The following is a 23,010-nucleotide window of genomic DNA, read 5'->3' on the forward strand; positions in this document are numbered from 1 at the left end:
ACACAATAATTGGCCTGAGTTTTACCTTTTTTTTCCTTGTGTAGGATGTTGACAAGCATCACAGAGAAGTTGTTCTGGGGAAGAATTTGTGAGGGGTGACGGTGGAATGCTGACGGTAGGTAGCTGATGACAGAGAAGCTTGATGGTACCATGAAATGTGTGTATAATCTTCTCTTGCTACCCATCTCCCCAGAACCATTTCAAAATCACTTTGAAAATTTCAGAAATAAATCTCTATCAGTAATATTTCCACTGCTACCACCACCAACCACACATCAATATCCAAGAACAGAGAGGAAGAGGTAGAAAGAACACAGGCTTTGCAATACACTGCTCAACCTTTGTCAGTGTGAGCTGGAGGAAAGTCAGGTAGTTAAAGACCTCAGTTTACTGATCTGTTACACGAGGCTACACAACCTAGCTAATAGGGCAATACTTAAACTAGATACTTAATGAAAATGGCTAATAAACTGAAGGACCTCAAAAGAGGTCCCCTAATAATGACACTCTCCCCACAACACTCAAAATGTGGCATCATCATTTGTGCTATTTAGAATAAATAAGAAAGAAAAGTTTGTCTTGGATGCTTAGCAGTTTTTCTTCTGATCTGAAGCTGATTTGATAATGTTGTAAGTGAAGAAAAGGAGGGAAGGAATACAATGTTCCTGATAATATAAAGGGCATATTGTTGCTTTCTCTACAGCTAAGCAATGCAAAATCATAAGCAAATATAACACATCAGCAAAATGTATATTATCCTCCTAAGCTTGAAACTTATCACCTGCTCACTTACCCATTATATTTAGATCTCAGTTCTGCATGACCCATACTGCTATCTACTGTATTCAAGAACACTGGTGATTATTACACTGAAGATTAGCAGCCAAAAACACCAATGTGAGATAGTGCATAGGCAATGAATGTTTGCTGCTGCTGCTTATTTTCTAGAATATGGCCGGAGACTCTTTTTACAGAAACAATGCTATGTCCTTTAGGCCTAACTGTGAAGGTCACTTTCAAACCTTAGTGATACAAATCAGACTTACCTCTGAGCTTTCCAAATATACCATCTTACTTTAAAGTGGTAGTTAAAAGCATCCTTCAAGTGTTTCATCTACCTTGCCTGGCATTACCCCCAAAATAGCTCCCTGTACAACGGTTTCTTGGGAAGACAGTCACCACCTATTCTTCACAGATTCGAGTGAGAAATGATGCCTCGCTATTTGGTAAACAGGATATGTGGGTTCAAAAAAATGAAACTGCTCAAGAATTCAGACGTGTTTCCTATTGCAGGTTTATATTTCACAGTGACAGAAGTTCAAATGACTTCTTTAGAAACTTTAAATTTGTTCTGGCACCAAATCCTGCTTTCTGGGGAATTAAAAATTTGATGAATTCCTTGACTTCATTAATATATCCCATCTTGCCACTGTGGATTCTCTACAGTGAAAATCTATTCAATTCACTGGCCTAGTAGTTGAAAATACCAGCAGCATAGACCACTGTTGTAAAGGCAGACCCAACCTAGGAAGCCTAATTTTTTTTTTTTTTGTAATTTCTGTATATAAAATGATTGTATAATGTTTATCTACAATGTTGTTTAAAGGTGTAAGAATAAGGTCAGAAAGATGAAAGGCCAGAAAAGATGAGACTGGTAGAATGTTAAGGCAAACATATCCTTAAAGCCAAGCTTAGAACAACAAGAAGCTGAGAGGACAGATTTATTGGTGCTTATGGTACCATCATAGCAGATTAATGACAGAGAGCTGTTCTACTCGAGTATCCTTTTATCTTCTCTAGCAACAGGTTAGAGGCAAAAACAATATATGTTTTTTCATATTTCATGTTAAATTTGGGATTTTAGGTTAAAATTACTAACTGAATAAAGAGTAAGAGAGCTACAATGAAGCACTAGTGCATATAAAGAAAAACTAAAGATTTTTATTTGAATGCACATGCAATATGGGCCGAACATGTGGTGACTGCCAGCAAAGCTAGCGTCACTTTAACGAGAGCGCAGTATCAGATGCAGGGAGGCGATGCAGCGCGCTCTGCGTCGCACTTGCCGGGCCATCCCCGGAATACCGTGATGTTCGCTGTGGAGACACAACGTAAGGGGAATGTGGACGGTGATGGGTGTATTGTCATAAGGGAGACGTGATGGTAAGAGGTCTGGAAAATTTCATGAGAATCTATGAAAGAAACTGGAGGTAGTTGGTCTGGAAGAAGAATGACTAGGGCGTGGTACTGTGAGGGGCATGTTAAACGCCGATTTGTATAGCTGGCATTCAGAACAGGGATTAGTCTGAGTACAGAACTAATGCATTCACAGGTAAGGAAATATTTATAAAAACTTAAACAAAAACTTGAATTTTTTCTTGTGAAATAGTGAGATTCCCAGAACTGGAAGCTGTTCTAATGATAGTTATTACATGGGGAGGAATTTATAAATATCTGCACTGACCTGGGTCACTGGAGTATAGTGCAGCATAAAAGCCAGAAGATTTGAGTTCTCGCTGTGAGTTTAAGCCGGCACGATGAACACAGAGCTAGTCAGAAGATGTGGTCTAAAGTATGGTGGAAACGCTCTCCTGCTTCCCTCCCCTCAGACAAAAATCTTCATTATAACAAAACTATTCCATTAGATATCTTAGTCCATTAGGTCTTGCATACTTCTTGAGTATTCAAAGAGACTCATTAAAACGCAAATGTCTCCAGAGGAAGCAGTGATGTATGGGGATTAGTAATAGGTTGTTGACATAAAGACAGGAATGAGAAAGGTTACAAGAGTAGATAAGGTCCATGTGTTCACAAATCCCTAGACAACAAAATCGCTGTAGAAAAAGAACCAACAATATTTTTTCAAGGTTCTCTTAGAGATCCAACAGATGACCGAGGCTTCAACTACTGCTTCTAGGAAGACATGGCCCAATTTTCCATGGTGTCTATATCATTACAGATTTTAATGGGTACATTTCTGAAAGGGATCACTAAGGTGAAGCATTTAGTGTTTACTAATGTAAACAGTTTCTGCTTAACAGGGGCCTATAGACAATTAGACAAATCACTAAATTTCAGAAGACCCAATTTATGGTTTTTTTCCCAAAACCAAAGTAGACTTTCAGGTACAGTGTAACTTTGTATCATTAAATAAAATTAACTTTTGTGTAGGTTCTATTATGCAATTGTATATTTTATTTAATAATATTTATTAAAGTTATATAGATTTCAGATAGGTCAATGCAGCTCTTAGAATCAAGATTCTTCTTAAAAACATAATTATTGAAATTCCTTTGTCAATGATCCTAAATTAAACTCATATGTTCTATTCCCCTGTTCATTCCTCTTTGCTTTGCTATACTTAGTAATAATAACATTCCATTGTTCCCATTGTTTAAAGTAAAACTTTGTATTTTCTCTTCTACACTCCATGTACAAACAATTGCTGAGTTCTTCACTACAAGAAAGGCCTTCACATACCTCTTTGTATTCTGTTGTCATTACTTTAGTTCATGCACTAATTATCTTTTATATGTACTGCAATTTCTCCTAATTAATATCTGTACTTCCAATCTGTCTCCTCAGAAAACTCTTCTATACACTGGGTACGTAAGCCTTTTCCTAAAGCGTACATTCTTATCAAGTAGCTCCCTAGCTCAAAACCTTCAGCAACTCAACATAAAACTATGGAAAAAAGCCTAAACTAATTAATATGGCACTGAAATCTTCTATTATGCACCTTGACCTATCTTTTCAGGCTACTTCTTAGTGTTTCTTTTTATGATCGTCACTCCCAATTAATCCACTGTGTTGCCCATTATCTAAGGATATCTATGCTTCTCTGCAGCTGACTTGGTCTTCCTCAAAATTTTCTACTTTAATTTTATCCATTTTTCAAGCTCCTGGCTTAAAAACCTTAACCTTAATTGATCCATCAACCAATAAATCAATCTTCCTCTCTTTCTCACTCTTGCTCTCCCTTTCTCTCCCACCCCAACCAGGCTTAAATCATCAATCAATCACTCAATTGCATTTTTATTTTCTTTTCCTGGTCCTCTGATCTCCCTTGGAAGATTTCTGTTCCCTGCCCATTTATTGCATTATGCCTACAAAATCGTTTGGTTGTATACATCTCTTCTCCCCCACTTAAGGGTATAGAATAGTGCTTACAATTCCAAGAGTTCTATGTATGTATTTTGGTTTGATTATATTTTGATTGTAACTTGATTGTATTACATTATTAGGTATAGAAGGATTCAGTGTTGGTGGTGTTGCTTCAGCAGTTTGGAGCGGAGAAAGGTCGTGTACGAGTTGCCACGGGTCTAGTATTTGTTTGCGATCTTCACTGATATGATGAGGGTGAGAACACTTGCTTCCTTTAACAGTACAGCTTTTTATAGTGCAGATAATGTTATCGCATTGATTTTCCTTTCCTGCCTCCTTGTACATTCATAATTCAAAAGAAAATTTGCTAAAGCAACTTCATTCTTGAAAAAGACAGAAATAATACCTATTTGCCTTCTGCTGAAGGTGACATTTGGCAACATGGCTGTTGCTTTGCAATTGTAACAGGTGTCAGGCTTCAGACTTTGCTGACATCATGAAAGTTTGAAAAGAGAAAGACAGAATAAATCAGGGAATGCAATGATACTGCCCCCACGCTAGGGTTGCACAGCCTCCGGACTTTTATTACATGGAAAATACATTTTCCTTGCTACTCAAGCCACTTGAACCAGGGGTTTATCTTCCTGTGGTGACAGAGACCCTGACACACAGGACTTCATGTTGGTGTCAGGCACTTGCTCAGATGGCAGACATTGATCATTTTTAGGGCTCTAGGGGAGAAGAACATAATTTCTACTGCCTACTTAACAATCTGTGCTGCTTTGTTGCTAGTTCTTGAATTTTTGTTCATGGATTTAGTGAGTTATAATCTCTTAAAATACACTGTACTTTTTCTTTTGTAACAGTTGTCAACTTACAATTACTAAGTTTTTCTTCTTCATCAATTTAAAAGGTCCATGAGACCCTGACTGGGTGGCTCAGTTGGTTAGAGCATCATCGCGTACAGCAAAAGGTTGTGGGTTTAATCCCCATGCAGGGCACATATATGAGAGATAACCAACCAATGTTTCTCTCTCATATCGATGTTTCTCTCTGTCCTTTCCCCTCTCTCTAAAAGCTGTAGATATCCTTGGGTGAGGATTAAATATATGTATATCGTATATTATATCTATACTTATATATGTTATTTATACCTCTATGTCTGTCTTTCTCTATCTCTATCTCTATAAAAGGTTCATGAGGGCAGTGACTGCATTTGTTAAGACAATTCCTATCTACAGCACCTAGCCCGTGGCTGGCATGCAGGAGCTCAGGAAGCATCGGAAATGAATGAATGAGTAAATGAATACAGAGAATATAAAAAACATTTTTCCCGCTATTTCCTTTGCTCAGACTTCCATGTCCCAATTCTTTACCAATTCAGACTTAGAAAAGTGAGCTATGTCCTGCATGATAGAAGAAAGGAAAGAGAAAAGGGAAGGACACTCTCTTTACTCCCACTGCCTGCCCTCTCACTCAGTGGAGAAGGGGAAAGAACAAAATCCTTAGAGGCAACTTATAAAATATTTTCATAAAGAAAAACTACAATTGTCATCTATATTTGCATACTGGATCAGAATTTTTTAAACTGTCTAGAATCACACTTTTAAGAGCCAGAATGAAACTTATCCTAATTCAGTATCACTGAGCTGAGCAAAGATTTATCGATCAACTATTTCAAATCTCTCATTTTTCAGATAAGGAAGCTGAGAGCTATTGATACTAAGATCAGCATTAGTCTTCCTTATTCTTAGGATTAAAAAAAATGATGCCCATAGTTACATTCACTGGCAACAAAAAGGATATTTCCCTGGCACCTTTGTTCCGACTCGGTAATCAGTGTAGCTCTTGCTTGGATGGAAGTTGAAAACAAAAAGAAGACCTGCTCGCTCAAATGCGATGACCTTATTGGCTTCATGCTTCTCACTTACATAGGCCTGAAAGAATTCACACATGTACTACAGTTAAATGATACCTAGATGCTGACACACGTGAATTATTTATAAAAAGTTGTTTGTGTCTTTATTAATAGCTTTGTTATTTATTAAGTCAAAAATGAGAAACGTATTTTTTAAACATGTTGCAATTTTCCAATATTAAACTCTCCAATATTAAGCCAATGAAGTCTCAAAAACTAAACAGCATAAACGGCTAAAGAGCATAAAAATGTCATCAGCCATCGCCAACTTCAAACAAAGCACCAATGATTAGTGTTGTGGCTCAGGTTTTAAGTAAGAGCAGAGAACCTGTGACATATACAAAGTGTTTGTATACATATATCTATAGCTATACATCTATATCTATATACATCCATATCTATATCTAGACATATGTCTATATATGTCTATATATGTCTTAGATATAGATATAGATTGGACCTACTTATAAGTGCATTTTCTCTAAGACCTTTGTTTTACTTCCAGATTAATGAGATCAGGTATATAATACTTTTCAAAATATAATGTGACATTATTATTATTATTGGGTTTCTGTAGTTACAGTTACCTTAAAACCTCTGCATTATTGTATAACTTTGTCAGATTCAATGGCAACATAAAGTCCTTTCCCATATATGAATGTGTGTGTTTGTGTGTGTATATATATATATATATATGTATTATTTGTGTGTGTGTGTGTATAAAATAAAAGAGAAGTTCTGAAAAAATTTACAACAGCTACACGCTTTCTTATTTTATATATTATGTTTGACAGTAGGCAGTGAGAAGCCTCTGGTTTTCAATACCATCTTCTTCCCAGATTTGCCAGGACTTATTTCCATGCATATAAGCAGCACCACTCTTGGTAATTTAGAAGTGGGAACTAAGGCTCTACTAGTAAACAGCTTGCCTCTTGGTATTCAACATTGTTCCTATTGAAAAGAAGCATCATTTTGCTCTCTCTTCTGGAAATAGCATTACTAATAAATGTGAGTAGGGCATTCATGTCATGTAGCCAATCTTACTGAATACATAAGGACCTTTGTTCAACCATTAAAAAAAGTCATAGACGCCAAAGTAAAAATGCATCAACAGTAATTTCAAACTGCATCACTAAAAAGTAAATGGATTATAAGAACAGATAATATATGCTAATTTTTGCAAGGGGGAAAAAGCCTGTGTAAAATTTGCACCTGTTAATTACATTTTTGAAAACTTATTGAAAACTGAGACTTTAATTCCAGAGGAGAGCCGGGCTCATGAAAACTGTAAAACAGCATGCAGGTATAATGGCATCTACTGAAATGACAAGTTAGAGACCAGTAAAGGGAGAAAAAAAGTAATAAAGAAATCTACATGTTGTCGAAGTAATTTGTTTATGACAGCATCACTATTTATACAAAGAAAAAGTCAAAATAGTTAAGATGTTTCCACAGCAATTTCCAAAATGGATTCCATGCTGAACTTTTATTTTTTTAACCAATTGAAATAAAAATCACTAAATTTAAACAACAACAACTACACAGGACAGTAAGCAGGGCACTGTATTTGAGACTTTCATTATCTATTGGAGACACTTCAATGGCGTGTTTTGACACCCTGAAGAATGTTACAGAGCACTAGACACTGAAAAATAAAGTGCTGTTTAAAAGACCTGAATATAGACTTAAATCGATTACTTTTGTGAGCACACACAACATGGGTGACTACAACATACATTTAGAGAAAGGAGCATACCTGTGGAGCTGAAAGCCAACCATATCTTTCTTCCAGTTTATTCATATCCCTGTCGAAGTCATTTAGAAACTTATAGCGAAGAAGATCATCATCAGTTAAGTGAAACTGCCTCCTGGCATAATGGTAACTCTCGTTATTTCCTTTTCTTGGGAAGTCTAACCATTCAGGATGCCCAAATTCATTACCTGCATTAAGAAACAAACAGAAAGTCTGCCTAGTAATGTTAGAATTTCTTACTAAGAAAACCCAATAATTATAGTTTTAAAGTCCTTATAATCAGTTTAGGTTGTGATTTAATACCACTGTGCCCTGGGAACAGTGTACAAGCGTAGTCCAGAAACAGCACACTCTAGCACAAACAGGACCGACCACATCTGGACTCAGAAGTCCAGGGTGCGGTTTTACTCAGGCCACATGTTCCCATTTTTGAGAACAGATGTCTCTCTCATACTTATTTCACCTCTGAAATAAGCCCTGAAATCTCTGAGTAATTTCTAAAATCTCTATTTCTATAATCTCTGAAATCTGTAGAATGCTTTATAATCTCCAACACCTTTGTATGTACATTATTTTTTGATCCTCAAAGAAACTCTCCATTATATCCATTTCACAGACGAGAAATCCAAAGCTCCGGGCAGTTAAGGGATTTGATCAATCTCGCAGAGGTAGTAAGTGGAAAAGCAACCACTGAAATGCAGTTCTTCTAAATAAAATCCAAAGTTCTTTCTGCCTCATCACATTGGGCAAGTACACTGTAAACGTCCAGGGCTAAAGAAACCCAAGTCATCACTCTTATTATTCATTTTCTTTCTCAGATACATGTGTTACCACTAGATGTGTATCTTTAATTTCAAGTGTGTGTATATGTGTGTATAAATGGGACACTTGTTTGAGAATCCATTTAAATTTATTTCTTGTTCTAACAATGAAAGGCATAAATGAAAAATACTTAAAAAATGATAAATAATGTAAATGTTGGTTGTCTAATAGATTGGCTCCTTTTATTTTTTCCAAGTTAGATTTCTTCTTTACGGCGTCTTTCTTTCCCCTAAAAATTCAACATTACTTTATAAAATTTATTCTCATTTAACCCTTTAACATTACAATTTTCTAAGACAAATTCTTCCTTTGAGTTAGAAAGTACTATATATAAGAGACTGTTCTGCAATGGCGTGGGCCCAGCTCCCACTCAGAAAGGCCAGCGGGGAGCAAGGTCCAGCACACAGGACCCACACCCACAGATAGGTTCTCTCAAGGGGAATCAGGCCCTCAGTGTACCTAGGCCGCTTTGAGACTTGCTTTTTGCTAAAACTCCCTCAGCCTGGATTGAGGCAGCAAATCTTTACTGCATTATCTTTAAAGTAACTTCCTAAAATCTATGCTAAACCTTCCAAGGACAGTGTAACCAGCTTAGCCACTTTTTCCTTTACATTTGCAAATACCCTTCCTCTTTTATGTAATTAGCAACATCCTCTCCTTTGTTTTCTGTAAGGGCCTAAAGTGAAGCTGTGCATAGTAAATGAGGACCATCCTCAAGGTAATGTGCCCAGAAAAGCAGCAAAAGCCTGTCAAGGCAAGGGTCAGTGCCCTGTCTCGAGAGAGTGTCCGCACAGTCCCTTTTTCTCCACAGGGTTTCTGTAGTCCATGTGTATTTGACTATTGCTGCCACAACACAGGATCCTACGGGCCAGGATCCGCATCAACTATAGTCAAGACAAACGTGTTCTACTTTAAAGAAACTGGTATATTTATAATCCAACAAATAAAAACTAATAAGCTAGCATGTAATCTGAAATAATTATTGTCGAGTTTCTTTAAATAGTATCCTCTGCAAGAAACACTGCAATTTATGTTTCGCTTTTCAGGATCATAGTCATCAAACTAAAAACCGCATCCAAACACATATGTTTATAAAAGTTAAAGTATCTACAAACATTTTGCTAAATTTAAATATTTCAGTCTAAATCATATTTTTATGATTGTTGCTCAATATGTGACAGGCGAGGGAACCAGATTTCTGACTCTATGGTCTCTATTTACTTTAGGAATGTCCCTCTGCTACACTTAGGAGTCCTGCCTCTGTCTGGAGAGGGACTCACTCAGCCCCAGGTGTACGTGGCATAGCTTGCTCCATCATCTATTCGAGTGGCAAAGTGAGGTGCCTCCAGAGCTGCAGTGGAGCCCATTCCCCACTGATAATGGAGGAACTGCCAGTCTAGGGAACACAGTACGTCCAAGCAGTAGTGGGGTTTCCACTAGTGGAGAATGTTAGAGAGACTAGAAATTCTATGACGTTGCTAAGGTACAGTAGCCTACAAACTGGACCCAGGCTTTCTATAGGCAAAATACTTTTATTTTGCCATGGCCACAGATCTCTGAGGTGGCTCCAATATTAATAAGTGAATACTTCCTTTAGCCTTTTCTGGGGAAGACCATCATGAGTACCACAGTAGAGGCAGCAGCAAATACTTAATGCCTGCACATTATGAGCCAGGCACGTGCATTGCACATAACTTATCTCTTTCCATTTTTAACAACCTTGAAGTATGTACTATTATCGTTCCAAGTTTACAGGTATGAAAACTGAGGCACAAAGAATTATTACGTAGTGGGGCCTATGACCAAAGACAGTCTGGTTTTAATGACCTGACTTATAATTGCTCCTCCATATTGCTCAGAAGTAAGTACCGTGGAAATACAGCACAAGGAATGGCCAGGCTCTTATACGTGGACAAAAATTCCAAGGTAATGGAATGACATGTGCAGGTGCAATGGAGTGTGAAGTTGAGAAATAGTAAGGAGTTTGGTTTAGCTATTAAATAGGGTTTGTGATAAGGAGAGGTGGTTCAGGCAGGATGAAGTCAGTTGAGAATAAGCCTCATGAAATTTGGACTTCACATGGCAGGCAATAGGGAGCCAAAGCTATTTTTTAAGTAGGGGAATGAGAAGTTCAAATGTGTTTATTATTAAAATATCTCGGGTGCAGTGTGGAAAAGACACTGGATACATTGGGCATAGTTGAACGGTAAGAAGTCTAGTATGGAATCCAAAGTGTAAGGTAAGGTGACAACAAGCAATGAGAATGGAGAAAAAAATGATTGACTCAGATGGCGTTTCTGAGGTGGAAATAGCAGGATGTGATGACTGCCTGCTGAATGGAGGCTGTGAGGGAAGAATGAACACAACTTTGAAGTTTCGAGCTCAGAAGACGGAGTAGTGACAGCACTGACTGTAATAGGGGAAAATGATGACAGAGGAAGTGTGTGGGGAGAAGATAATGAGTTCGTTTTTTGGCATGCTAAATTTAAGACCTGAAGAACAGACAGGCATCCATGGGTTTAGGGTAAAGTAACACTGGTAAAAATAAGGCACTAAAATTCAGGAAAGACTTGGCGATGAGGGGCAAGAGTGATTTGTAAAGCCTCAATCAACAGTAGTCACAGGCATAGAAGGAAAAAGGGCCGTGGGCAGCAACCCAAAGAACTGCAGGCAGAAGGAAGACAGATTAGAGAGGACAGGGGAACAATGGTTAGCAGAATAAAGGGAACATCAGAAGAAAACACAAATGGCTAAGAAGAGTGTGAAGGAGGGTGTCCGAGTCAAATGCTACCTTCCCTCCCCCACAAAAAAGGGAAGAACTTGTGATACCATTACCTCTTACGTGTAGGAATAAGATAGTGTAGAGCTGTGTTTTTCCATTAATTAGTATGCTTCAGAGGAAACATAGATTCCTAGACAGCTTGTTAATAACAGTGGCGCTCCAGTGATTCTGATTCACTACCTTTAGGCTGAGTCTTTGGCAGGAATTTATATTTTCATCAGCTTCCCTGTGCTATTCTGAAAGAAGGGCTAAGGACCACACCCCGAAGAATAACCCCATATAGATTTGTGTCTCAATAAGGATAGTTAGACAACATGAAGCCTGTGAACACAGAATTCCAAGTCAGAGAGACACGGCTTTTAGTTCCAGCAAGGCCACTTATGAGTGATGTGAATTTCAGCACTTTTTTCTCCCCAGTACTCAGTTTCCTCCTCTGTAAAAGCAGATAATAAGTTTCGTAAAAGCTTTTTCAAGATTCAAGTGAGGTAAGTGAGGCATTTGGATCAGGTTCTGGCAGCTACAAGCTGTCAAGGTATGGCAGCTTTTATGCTACGCACGCACTCATTACTGATGTGGTTTAGGAAAGAATGACATAAAGAGCAATACGTAAGAATTATAATAAAGCTAAAATTTCTGGCTCCCATCATTCTGAGGGGAAAACTGACCAGTCCTACTGTGCAGCAGACATACAAGTAACCAGGACAAATTCGAAAGACAGCAATGTGGCTACTCTTCACTTAGGTTTCATGATATATTATTCTATTCTTTAAAGTGAAAAAATTCTGCACTGATGCATTTATTTATATATTTAATAATACAAATGTATTTCCCCAAGCCAAGTCGTTTCTTTTTTATTGATTTTAGAGAATGGGAAATAGGAAGGGGGAGAGAGGGAAAGACAAAGGAAGACAGAAAGTGAGAAACATTGACTTGCTTTTCCACCTATTTATGCATTTATTGGATGATTCTTATATGTGCCCTCACTGGGTATTGAACCCACAACCCTGGCATATTGGGACAATGCTCTAAGCAACTGAGGTATCTGGCCAGGTCCTCCCTAAGCCAACTATTAATGTCCTTTGAATTATCTATTATTTTAGAACTTAAAGGCAGAATTAAAAGTAAAAATAATTTTGCTACAAGACAGAGATTGATAGCATAAATCAGGTTGCTATGTTAGGAATTCCCTCTCCACTTTCTTCTTCATTATCCCTACATGTTCATCCTACAAAACCTCTGAAGAAGCTCTCAGGAGGTTACATATACTATTATACAGCGCATATGATTGTGTATATGTAGCAAGTACATATGCCATATGTGGTAACTGCACATACTAGATTATAATAGTGTATACTGTACAGTATACATTTGATTACATTACAGTTAAAAAAACAGTACAGCACTTTCTAAAAGTGGGGCTCTGTGCTGGCTGCACCAGAGGGCCGCCTCCCCTCCTAATTCTTCCAACCTCCTTAAAAGTGTGACCCTAGGTCATAATTTTTGTTGCTTGTCATCTTTTCCAACTGCCTCAGATAGACTAATGAGGTGAAAACATAAATTTTTCTCCATTGTATAGTTTAGCTTCTCTCTTAGCACAGTTTTGTTTTGTTTTTTCACCAGTACAGAACTGAATGGTGAGTCTGACCCAAAATTATTGGGGGAAATGATAACCCATCTCATAATCTGATTAATAGGTAAGTACCTGCTACTCAGACACACACACTGGATACAGCTGCAAGGTTTCTAGACTCCATCCAAAACCTGATCCAGTGGGAAATTACATTATCATTTATTTCTAACATTCTCACACGACAATTCACATCTTCATAATCTATAGCATAAATAATGATTGGCAAGTAGCAAATAATAACCACATGCGATAAGGCATTCAAATCATTAGAAGATCAACCCAATATATGACTCGAATATTAGCTAATAATAGCTAATATTATTGAGTTGTATTTTTACTTATTATTTTTATTATAAAAGTAATATACTAATATATTACTTAAAAATAATTTAGAAGAGCTTATGACACTATACATTGCTCAATAGATACATGCTAATATTAGCTATTATTATACTGTTATGTTTTTATTTTATGTATTATTTATATTGTACATGTAATTTACTGATAGATATACCATACACCAAAATAAACTCAAAATGGATAAAAGACTTAAATATAAGTTGTGATACCATAAAAGTCCTAAAGGAGAACATAAGCAGGAAAATGTCAGATATCCCATGTGGCAGTATCTTCAATGATATATAACTGAGGGCAAGGGATATAAAGGAAAGAATAAACAAACAGGACTACATCAAATTAAAAAGCTTCTTCATGTTTAAAGAAAACATCAGCAAAATGAAAAAGGAACCAACTGTATGGGAAAACATATTTGCCAGTGATACCTCAGACAAGGGTTTGATCTCCAAAATATATAAAGAACTCACACAACTCCACACCAGGAAGACAAACAGTCCAATAAAAAATGGGCAAAGGACATGAACAGACACTTCTCCAAGGAGGACATACAGTGGGGCCTATAGTCATGTGAAAAGATGCTCAGCAACACTAGCCATCAGAGAGATGCAAATTAAAACCACAATGAGATACCACTTCACACTGGTCAGATGGACATCGTAAACAAATCAACAAACAAGTGCTGGCGAGGATGTGGAGAAAAGGGAACTCTGGTACACTGTTGGTGGGAACGCAGACTGGTACAGCTGCTGTGGAAAAGAGTATGGAATTTCCTCAGAAAGCTAAAGATGGAACTGTGTTTTGATCCAGTGATCCCACTACTGGGATCACTTAGGGTATACCCTAAGAATCCTGAAACACCAGTTCAAAAGAACCTATGCATCCCAATGTTCATAGCAGTATTATTTATAATAGCCAAGTACTGGAAACAGCCTAAGTGCCCATCAGTAAATGAGTGGATCAAAAACCTATGGTACATTTACACAATGGAATAGTACGCAGCAGAAAGAAAGAAGGAGCTCCTACCCTTCTCAACAGCATAGATGGAACTGGAGAGCATTATGCTAAGTGATATAAGCCAGGCATCAAAAGGCAAATATATGATCTCATCTATAAGTTTAATGTGATAAACAAAACAAACAATAAAAAGAAGCAAAACAGAACCAGCAACATAGAAATAAAGAACAAACGGGCAGTGACCAGGGGAGAGGGGGGAGGGGAAAACAGGGGAAAGAAGGGGAAGGGGTCTAGTCAAGGAACATGTGTAAAGGACCCATGGACATAGACAACAGGGTGGGGATTGACTGAGGGAATGGGGGGTGGGCAGAGCAATGGAGAGCAATGGGGGAAAAATTTGGACAACTGTAATTGAACAACAATAAAAAATAAAATAAAAAATGTAAAATCTGTGTTCTTCCTGAAAAAGAAAAAAAAAAAAGTAACAATCACAGCTAAATACATCCATAATATATCTGAAATCTTACCAAATGACCACTTGCTATGGCCTGAATGTCAGTGCCCACCCCTCCAGATACCTAGGTCGAGACCCTAATCCTCAATGTGATAGTATTAGGAGGTGGAACCTGTGGGGGGTACGTGCTTAGGTAATGAGGGTGGAGCCTTTAGGAATGTGTTCAGTGATTTTCTTCTTCCCCCTCACCCAAGGGCATCTTTTGTTGTTGTTACTTTTAGAGAGAAAGGCAGAGACAGAGTAAGAGAGAGAAAGATACATTGTCAGCTGCCTCCCATACACGCCCCAACCAGGAATTGAATCTGCAATCTAGTTATGTGCCCCTGACTGGGAATCAAAACTGTAACCTTTTCATGGGATGATGCTCCAACCAACTCAGCCACACTGGCCAGGGCATGGGAACAGTGCTTTTCTAAGTAAGAGACTACACAGAGCTCCCTATAAACTAGAAGTCTGTGACTCAGAAGAGGGCCCTCACTCAACTATGAGGGCACTCTGATCTTGGACTTCCTGCCTCCAGAAACTGTGAGAAATAAATTTCTATTGTTTACAAGTTACCTGATCTATAGTATTTCATTATAGAAGCTAAAGTGGACTAAGACACCACAGTTTCTCTTTTGGTAAATATATTTATTTCATTTATATCTATAGCAATAGCTATATCTCTATATCTATCTATCTATCTATCTATCTACCTACCTACCTACCTACCTATCTACCTATTTATCTACCTACAAGTTGTTCTGAACAGACTTATGTTATATGCTATTTTGAATTTTAATCTAAGTATTTTCCGTGTCAATGAGTATACAACTCCATGATGGTATTTCATTATGTACATATAATGCAGTTTTATTTATTCTTTTCATGTTAGTCATTTTGGCCTCTTCTAATATTTTAGTATTATAAAACATGACCAGTCATATAAATGTATCTTTGTACACTTGTCTGATGTTTCCTTAATATAAACTAAGTAAAACAGCTGTAGTATTAGTATTAGTATTCATAATAGAATACTAATCAGCCATGAAAAAGAACACAATCTTACCCTTTGTGACGGTTGGACCTAGGTCCATGGATGGACCTAGAGGAATATTATGCCAAGTGAAATTAGTTAGTCAGAGAAAGACAAATGCCATATGATTTCACTTATCTGTGGCATCTAAAAAACAAAACAAATGAATGAATTGAAACAGACTCATAGATACAGAGAACAGAATGACAGTTGCCAAAGGGGAGGAGGGTTGGGGGACTGCGTGAAAAAGATGAAGAGATTGAGAAGTAAAATCGTAAGTTGCAAAGTAGAATTGTCATGTAAAGCACAGCATAGAAAATATAGTCAATAACACTGTAATAACTATTGATGGTGCCAGTTGGGTACTAACATATCAGGGAAAACACTTCATAAAATATATGATTGTAATATGCTGTACACCTGCAACTAATACAAAATAATATTAAATGTAAATTATAATTGAAAATATTTTAAAAAGGTAAGCAGCAGGCATAATTCTAAGAGAAAATATTCCTTAAGTACTGAACTTTTCTAATTATTTGAAGATACAGGCACAAATTAGCAAATTGTTACTGAAAATATTGTTCAAAAGACACCCAAATTATATTCTTTAATGTAAATGTTTAAGATACTACTTTAAAAGTATTTTCATCATTTATGTTTAAGATTTCATTTTAGTGCCCTCTAAAGTAAATATTGATTATAAACATTCATTTATCTTTTCAACAATATATCTAGAAATTATTAACAATTAAGAAAAAATTATATTGCATGAGGTCAAATTAAGTATTTGCAAAATATAAGAAAAAGGTGAAGGCAGGAAAAATACTTGGAATCATAATCCCATTTAGGATTTGTATGTATTTTAAGTTGCACTTCATTTATGCTTTATAAGTATAAAGACACTACTTTAGAGAACATTCCAATAAGCATACTTATATATTGTGGAATATAAAATTGAATTTCTAAGTTAGAAAAAAGAGCTATTAAAATTTTTCAAGATGTGATAAAGAACCTATTCTTTAGAGAATCGTGATGAAGCACCTATTCTATTAGAGAATCATTTATTAATCTTTTTTAAAGACTTAGATTTTCTGAAAACCTTTTCCTAAAGAAGCTTCTTTTTAAACTGAAAGATACAGAAAGCTGCTTATAAGAAAGACATAGACAGAAAAATTACATTAGTGATTGCAGACAGAACATTCTACAGAGTGGCTTTCGAATGTTATCTCTGTTGTAAATGAGCTGACAAAGGGCAAATTAACTTTAATGTAGACAAACGCAACATTAAATTTCATATGTGGCTCAGAACTGTAAACACAAGCATAAAATAAATGGAAGCAAATCACAGACAGACTTTCAAAGTGACCTTGGAATAATAGTGCACCATTCTCAGACTGAACAGTGAAAACTGGAAAATGCCTGTTAGTTATCTTACACTAGCTCACAGCTCACAACCCTAACAAAGAAAAATACTATCATTAAAGCAAGTTAAGAATGCTCTTCTCAGCTATGGTCTACAAATTACTTAAGGAATGTGGCAGCACTTGAGACAGTGCAGTGAAAAATGGCCACCCAAATAAGCTTATAACTAAGGGCTGCTGTGAATAAAGATGGGTGAGACATCTAAATTTATTCAGGTGATGGCAAAGAAGGTAGTTGATTTGTGTCAGCACAGACAACTAGATGGAATAGTAAACACGTGAGGTAAATCAGCATTTAATTTAAACATATAAAACTATATGTGCGCGTCTGCTTTTGAATTACCTATATATGTACATACACATATGTCATGTATACATGCATACATAGCGCGGTTATAAACGTATTCCTCAATGAATACAACCTGCAGTTCGTGCATTCCTAGGAATTCGGATCTTTTATGCAAAATGTTGTTTCTATGCCAATCTGTGCATTATTCTGAGGAGAAAGGTTTTCTTCAGATTCTCCAAGCATCTGAGTCTTAAAAGGGGTAAGAACCACTCACTGTATTAAAATGTTAGGAACTGTAGGAATGGGTCACAAGTAAGAATTTCTAAACTATATGAAAAAGAAAAAAAAAGTAGAAGTCTAAATTGAGGAAGGCATTTTTAAAACCTTTGGCTGGTTTTTTCAACAGATAAGAGGCTTAGAAAAGTCACATTTAAACTCAGTCTAGCACACAGAGGCAAGGGCTGTGATACTTGACAATAATACTTTCAAATCCAAACTATGTAATACAGGTAACTTGGCACTACCCAGCAAACATGGTCTTTCTGCTCATTAAATTATGATTGTGATCACTAATAGAATGCACAGAATGTTATTCATTTCAAAAGGAAGGGAGGATAGTAATCTTTTGAGGTGTCTCTCGGGACGTTGTGCATGAAAATTCAGTTTATGCCATGATTCACGGATGTCAGTATAGTAACAGAAGTGGGTGCTTCCAGAAGTGAGAAGGCTAAAAGCTCTGGCTAAACAACTTTAAAACAGGGAAGCAAGTGTCTACATTGTTACAGTTAATTAATGATTCTAGAGAATTCGACTAAGTTCCTTCTCTCCCTTTCCATTTCCTCTGTAAATAGCACTATTCATGTCTGGTTAATTGTGAAAAACCTCTAAGCACAAAATACCTGTTGGGATTTCTCTTCCTGTAATTAATTTTTTGCTGTTTGATGTAAAGGTCCAAACTATAAATTGACAAGAAGCCAGCTGGTGTGGTGATGAAATTCGAGACAATACAACTAATGAAAAAAACCCCAGCTCTGTTAATCTGAACATTTTGATTAGTGGGTCTGTGTGTTTTGTTTTTCTGAACTGTAATGCATACTAATTTTACCTAGGAATTAATTAAAGTCTATCACAGCTTCCATGCTGTGGATGTTATGTAATTCTATGTTGATGCCAAGTTTATATATTTATGAGAAAAAAAGGTATAATCCTGATGAGAATAATAATAAAAAAAAACAACTTCCTATGATACTCCTAAGTGTACTAAAGATTGACTCCTTTAAAAAGTACACATTTTGAAATCAAAGGCTTTGGTCTTCTTCAGGTCCATCATCAGTACTCAACCCATTGAAGGTTGGGGCACACCATGAAATATTTTTTTAAAAATCAGGGCCTGTGATTTCCCTATACGGAAAAATCGACTTGCCACTCACCCTACCCCTATCCCACTGCGGTGCTGATGTCATGTTTCTTTTTCCTTCTGGCAAGGGCCACGCCTAATGTTTCTTTTTCCTCCTCCACAGCACACTCCAGTGTGCTTCCAGTGTCCCCCAAACAGGGACTTCTTAAGTACTTGTTAAGTTTGGATGTTTCCATGTACAATTGTTAAAGGTCTCACATCATCTCTTTTGAGGCACAGAAGTAAAATAGAAGGATCAGACCCATAAGAAGAGATAAAGGGTGGCGCACTGGCTGAGGCCAGCAGAACAAAGCTCAGCAGTGCTACTGAGGACTCGTCGTTACAGTCTAAACTAGAAGAAAACACAGGAGTAAACTTTCTAACATTGTTCTTACTAATATTTTTTTTCCTGGTATATCCTCCCTCGGAAATGGGAAACCAAAGAAAAATTAAACAAATGGTACTACACCAAACTAAAGTTTTTGCGTGCCAAAGGAAACAATCAACAAAACGAAAAAACAATCTACTGACTGGGAGACTATATTCGCCAATGATATGTCCAATAAGGGATTAATATCCAAAATTTATTAAAAAGTCACACAACTCAACACAAAGAAAACCCAAAATACACAGTTAAAAATGAGTAGAGGACTGAGTAGACACTTCTCAAAAAAAGACACACAGATAGCTAATAAGCATGTAAAAAGATGTTAAACATCACTAATCATCAGAGAGATGAAAATTAAAACCACAATGAGATATCACCTCACACCTGTTTCAATGGCTATCATCAATAAATCAACAAACAAGTGTTGGTGACAATGTGGAGGAAAGGGAGTCCCCATGCACTTTTGGTGGGAATGCAAATTGATAAAGCCACGATGGAAAACAGTATGAAAGTTTTTCAAAAATTTAAAAATCAATCTACATTATGACCCAGCAATTCCACTACTGGGTATAAGTTAGAAGAAATTTAAAAGACTAATTTGAAAAGATACATGCACCCTTATGTTCATCGCAGCATTATTACAATAGCCCAGGTATGAAAGCAACCCAAGTGCCCATCAATAGGCAAGAGGATAAAGAAGATGGAGTATACAACAGAATATTATTCAGTCAAAAAAAAAAAAGGAATCGCAGCATTTGTGACACAATGGATGGTCCCAGAAATAAGTTAGACAAAGATGAATAAAATGTGATTTCACTTACATAGGAATCTTAAAAAGAAAATACATGAACAAACAAAAGCAAAAACAGACTCATAGTTACAGAGAACAAACTGTGGGCTGCCAGATGGGAGTGGGGAGCTGGGGTGAAAAGGTGAAGAGATTAGAAGTAAAAATTTGTAATCACAAAATCGTTATGGGAATGCAAAGTGTAATATAGTTAATTATAGTATAATAACTAGGTGTGGTGCCAGGTGGGCACTAGAATTTCGGGGGATCAATTTGCAAATGATATAATTGTCTAACGACTATGCTGTACACCTGAAACTAATATAAAATAATATTGATGTCAGCTTTAATTGAGAGTTTATTCCAGCCTCCATGCTGTGGATTTCAGGTAAGTATATGCTGATATCAAGTGTATGTATGTATGTATGCACTTTAAATACACATCTGTACAGAAAAAGTCTGACCATCGTTAATATAACAGTTTGTGCAGCACTGAAGTAACCTGGCAACCAAAGAGAATGGACTGGAATACACACGCATGAACAATGATCACTTCATTGTACTAATCGATAGGGGTGGCAGATGCCATTCAGTGAGTGGGTGTACTATGTAGCTGTCACATTCAAAATGACCAATTGAATAGAGCAATGCATCTGCATCAGATTTTATCTTAAGCTTGAACATTCCTCCGCAGAAACGACTTGGATGATTCAGAAGGCCACAGCTGGTGACTGGCAGTTTCACCATTCAATGCGCCCGCTCATACGTCATGTCTTGTACAGAGTTTCTTGGTGAAACATCCTATCATCCAGGTGACACGGCCCCCCTACAGCCCAGATTCCGTGCCCTGCAACTTCGGGCTTTCCCCAAAACTAAAATCAACTTCAAAAGGGAAGAGGTTTCAGATTGTCAATGAGATTTAGGAAAATATGATGGGGGAGCTAACAATGATTGGGAGAACTGTGTGAGGTCCCAAGGTGCTTACCTTGAAGGGGACTGAGGGGTCATTGTCCTATGTACAATATTTCTTGTATCTTGTATCTTCTTCAATAAATGTCTATTTTTCATAGTACATGGCTGGATACTCTATACATATATATGTATAGATATGTGTGTGTGTGTGTGTGTATGATAGTCCTAGTGTGAATATTAAAACAAAACACAAAAAACTTTTAATGCCCATTCCTCTTAACTGAAGATTATTTAACAATCAAATTCTTTGGTCTCCCTGTTCTGCCATGGAGTCTCCCTCACACACACTCCTCCTGTAAAGGATATAATTCAAAGATTATATTTTGAGTTCCATGACTAGTTTCATATGCTCAACTATACCACAAGGTTGTAAATTTAAAACTACTCAAGTGTATTCTGTGTACCAGATAACATGCTTAATGTCTATCAGCATGATCCTGTCCTCATAGAGAAACAGAATTAAATAACTATAAAAAATATATTTTCTTAATGAGGTGGTATAGAGGATGGAGCTCCAAAAACATCTCAAAGGATCAGTAAAATTTAAACAAAAAGTAGTAGAGGAGGAAAGGGCAAAATGTCAGCATATCTCCCCACCTGACCCCCAAGTAAAGAGTAAATTCAAAACTCTAAGATGGCAGTACAGCAAGCCAGGGAGGACATGCCTGAAACTGTGTTAATGTAGAAGGAGAGGAACAGAATAAGTCTTAGGAATGCCACCCTGGAGTCCTAGAAAATTACCTTTGGTGTTAGGAAACAAAACACATCTCCCCATTCTAGGCAGTATATGGCCTTTGGAAACATACAGGGTAATTGACACCACGGGAGAGGGTGAAATTGCCCAGGGAGAATATGTAGGTAAGGGCAGCAGAAAAAAAGACTATAAGGGAACAAAATCTGTCTAGGTGGGGGAGAGGAGAGGAGCCTGGAAAGTAGCCTGAGGAGGAAGGGCCAGAGAGAGAGAAGGAAAATTGGAAAACCATAGCGGAGCAGATGGAAAATGGGAGACTGACCCCAGCGGAGGAGTCTTCCTGGAGGAAACAACGGCCAATGGTAACCTGAAGTACCGTAATAGATTTAGTAACGGAGAGCACACTGATGACTAGAATGAGAGCAATGGCAGTGATGTCTCGGTAAAGACAAAGGACTGAAAACCGTATTGTAATAAATGCCTGAGTACTCATTTCCACGCCTCTTGATAGCCAAAGGGGACCAGGAATGCTACCAAAGGTGAGAGCTACACTAGCAAGGCTGGTCAATACTCCCATTCTGCCCCGCTCCCCCCAGTATGCCCTTGGATGAATTACACACAAAAAGTCTTGAGGCCCTAGGGGAATGAGTCCTGGGCCCTTGGGGCAAAAAAAAAAAATCAACTTGAACTATGCTTGGACCTTGGCCAAACCCCTCAATCCCTTTACTTATCTACATGTAAGATAGAATTGCTTCAGGTGGGAAGCTCCCATTGGGAAGGCACAGGATCATGGGTGAAGTAAACGCTTAGGTCAAGCATTTGATAACAGGGTTGTACAACATAAACAAACAAAACAAACCTAAAATACTTTTAACTATCAATGTCCATAATTACAAAATCAAATTAACTTTATATTACATACAGATTTGGTAGAATAAATGTAGACACACTTATATAATAGTTTTATCTGAAATGCTAAAGAATTATCATTATTATATTGAGGTAATTATATAACTTTTAATTCTTTTATTTAAATCAAATAAATGGAAAAATAAATAATGAAGTAGAAAATAATCATAAAACTATATTAAAATAATAAAAGCAGTAGGAATTTTTTGAGAGCACCCTATATACACAGCCTGTGTAAGAGTCAAATAATAGTTACAACAACCCTTCAGTAGAGAAGGGTACCTTATTCCCAATAGATCAGGAAG

General features: G+C 37.1%; 1 protein-coding gene across 1 annotated transcript in view; it reads right to left on the bottom strand.

Moving 5' to 3' along the window:
• The window catches only part of GBE1 (1,4-alpha-glucan branching enzyme 1), a 260,412-nt gene that overhangs the window by 20,804 nt on the left and 216,598 nt on the right, over positions 1-23,010 (bottom strand). The window contains exons 13-14 of the mRNA XM_053918274.1: positions 7,779-7,963; positions 5,909-6,041 (exon numbers count right to left, since the gene is read on the bottom strand). Of these exons, the coding sequence (XP_053774249.1) occupies positions 5,909-6,041; positions 7,779-7,963 (318 nt within the window). The remainder of the gene's footprint in view (positions 1-5,908; positions 6,042-7,778; positions 7,964-23,010) is intronic.

The sequence above is a fragment of the Desmodus rotundus genome, chromosome 2, assembly GCF_022682495.2.
Source record: "Desmodus rotundus isolate HL8 chromosome 2, HLdesRot8A.1, whole genome shotgun sequence".
Classification (NCBI taxonomy): Eukaryota; Metazoa; Chordata; class Mammalia; order Chiroptera; family Phyllostomidae; genus Desmodus; species Desmodus rotundus.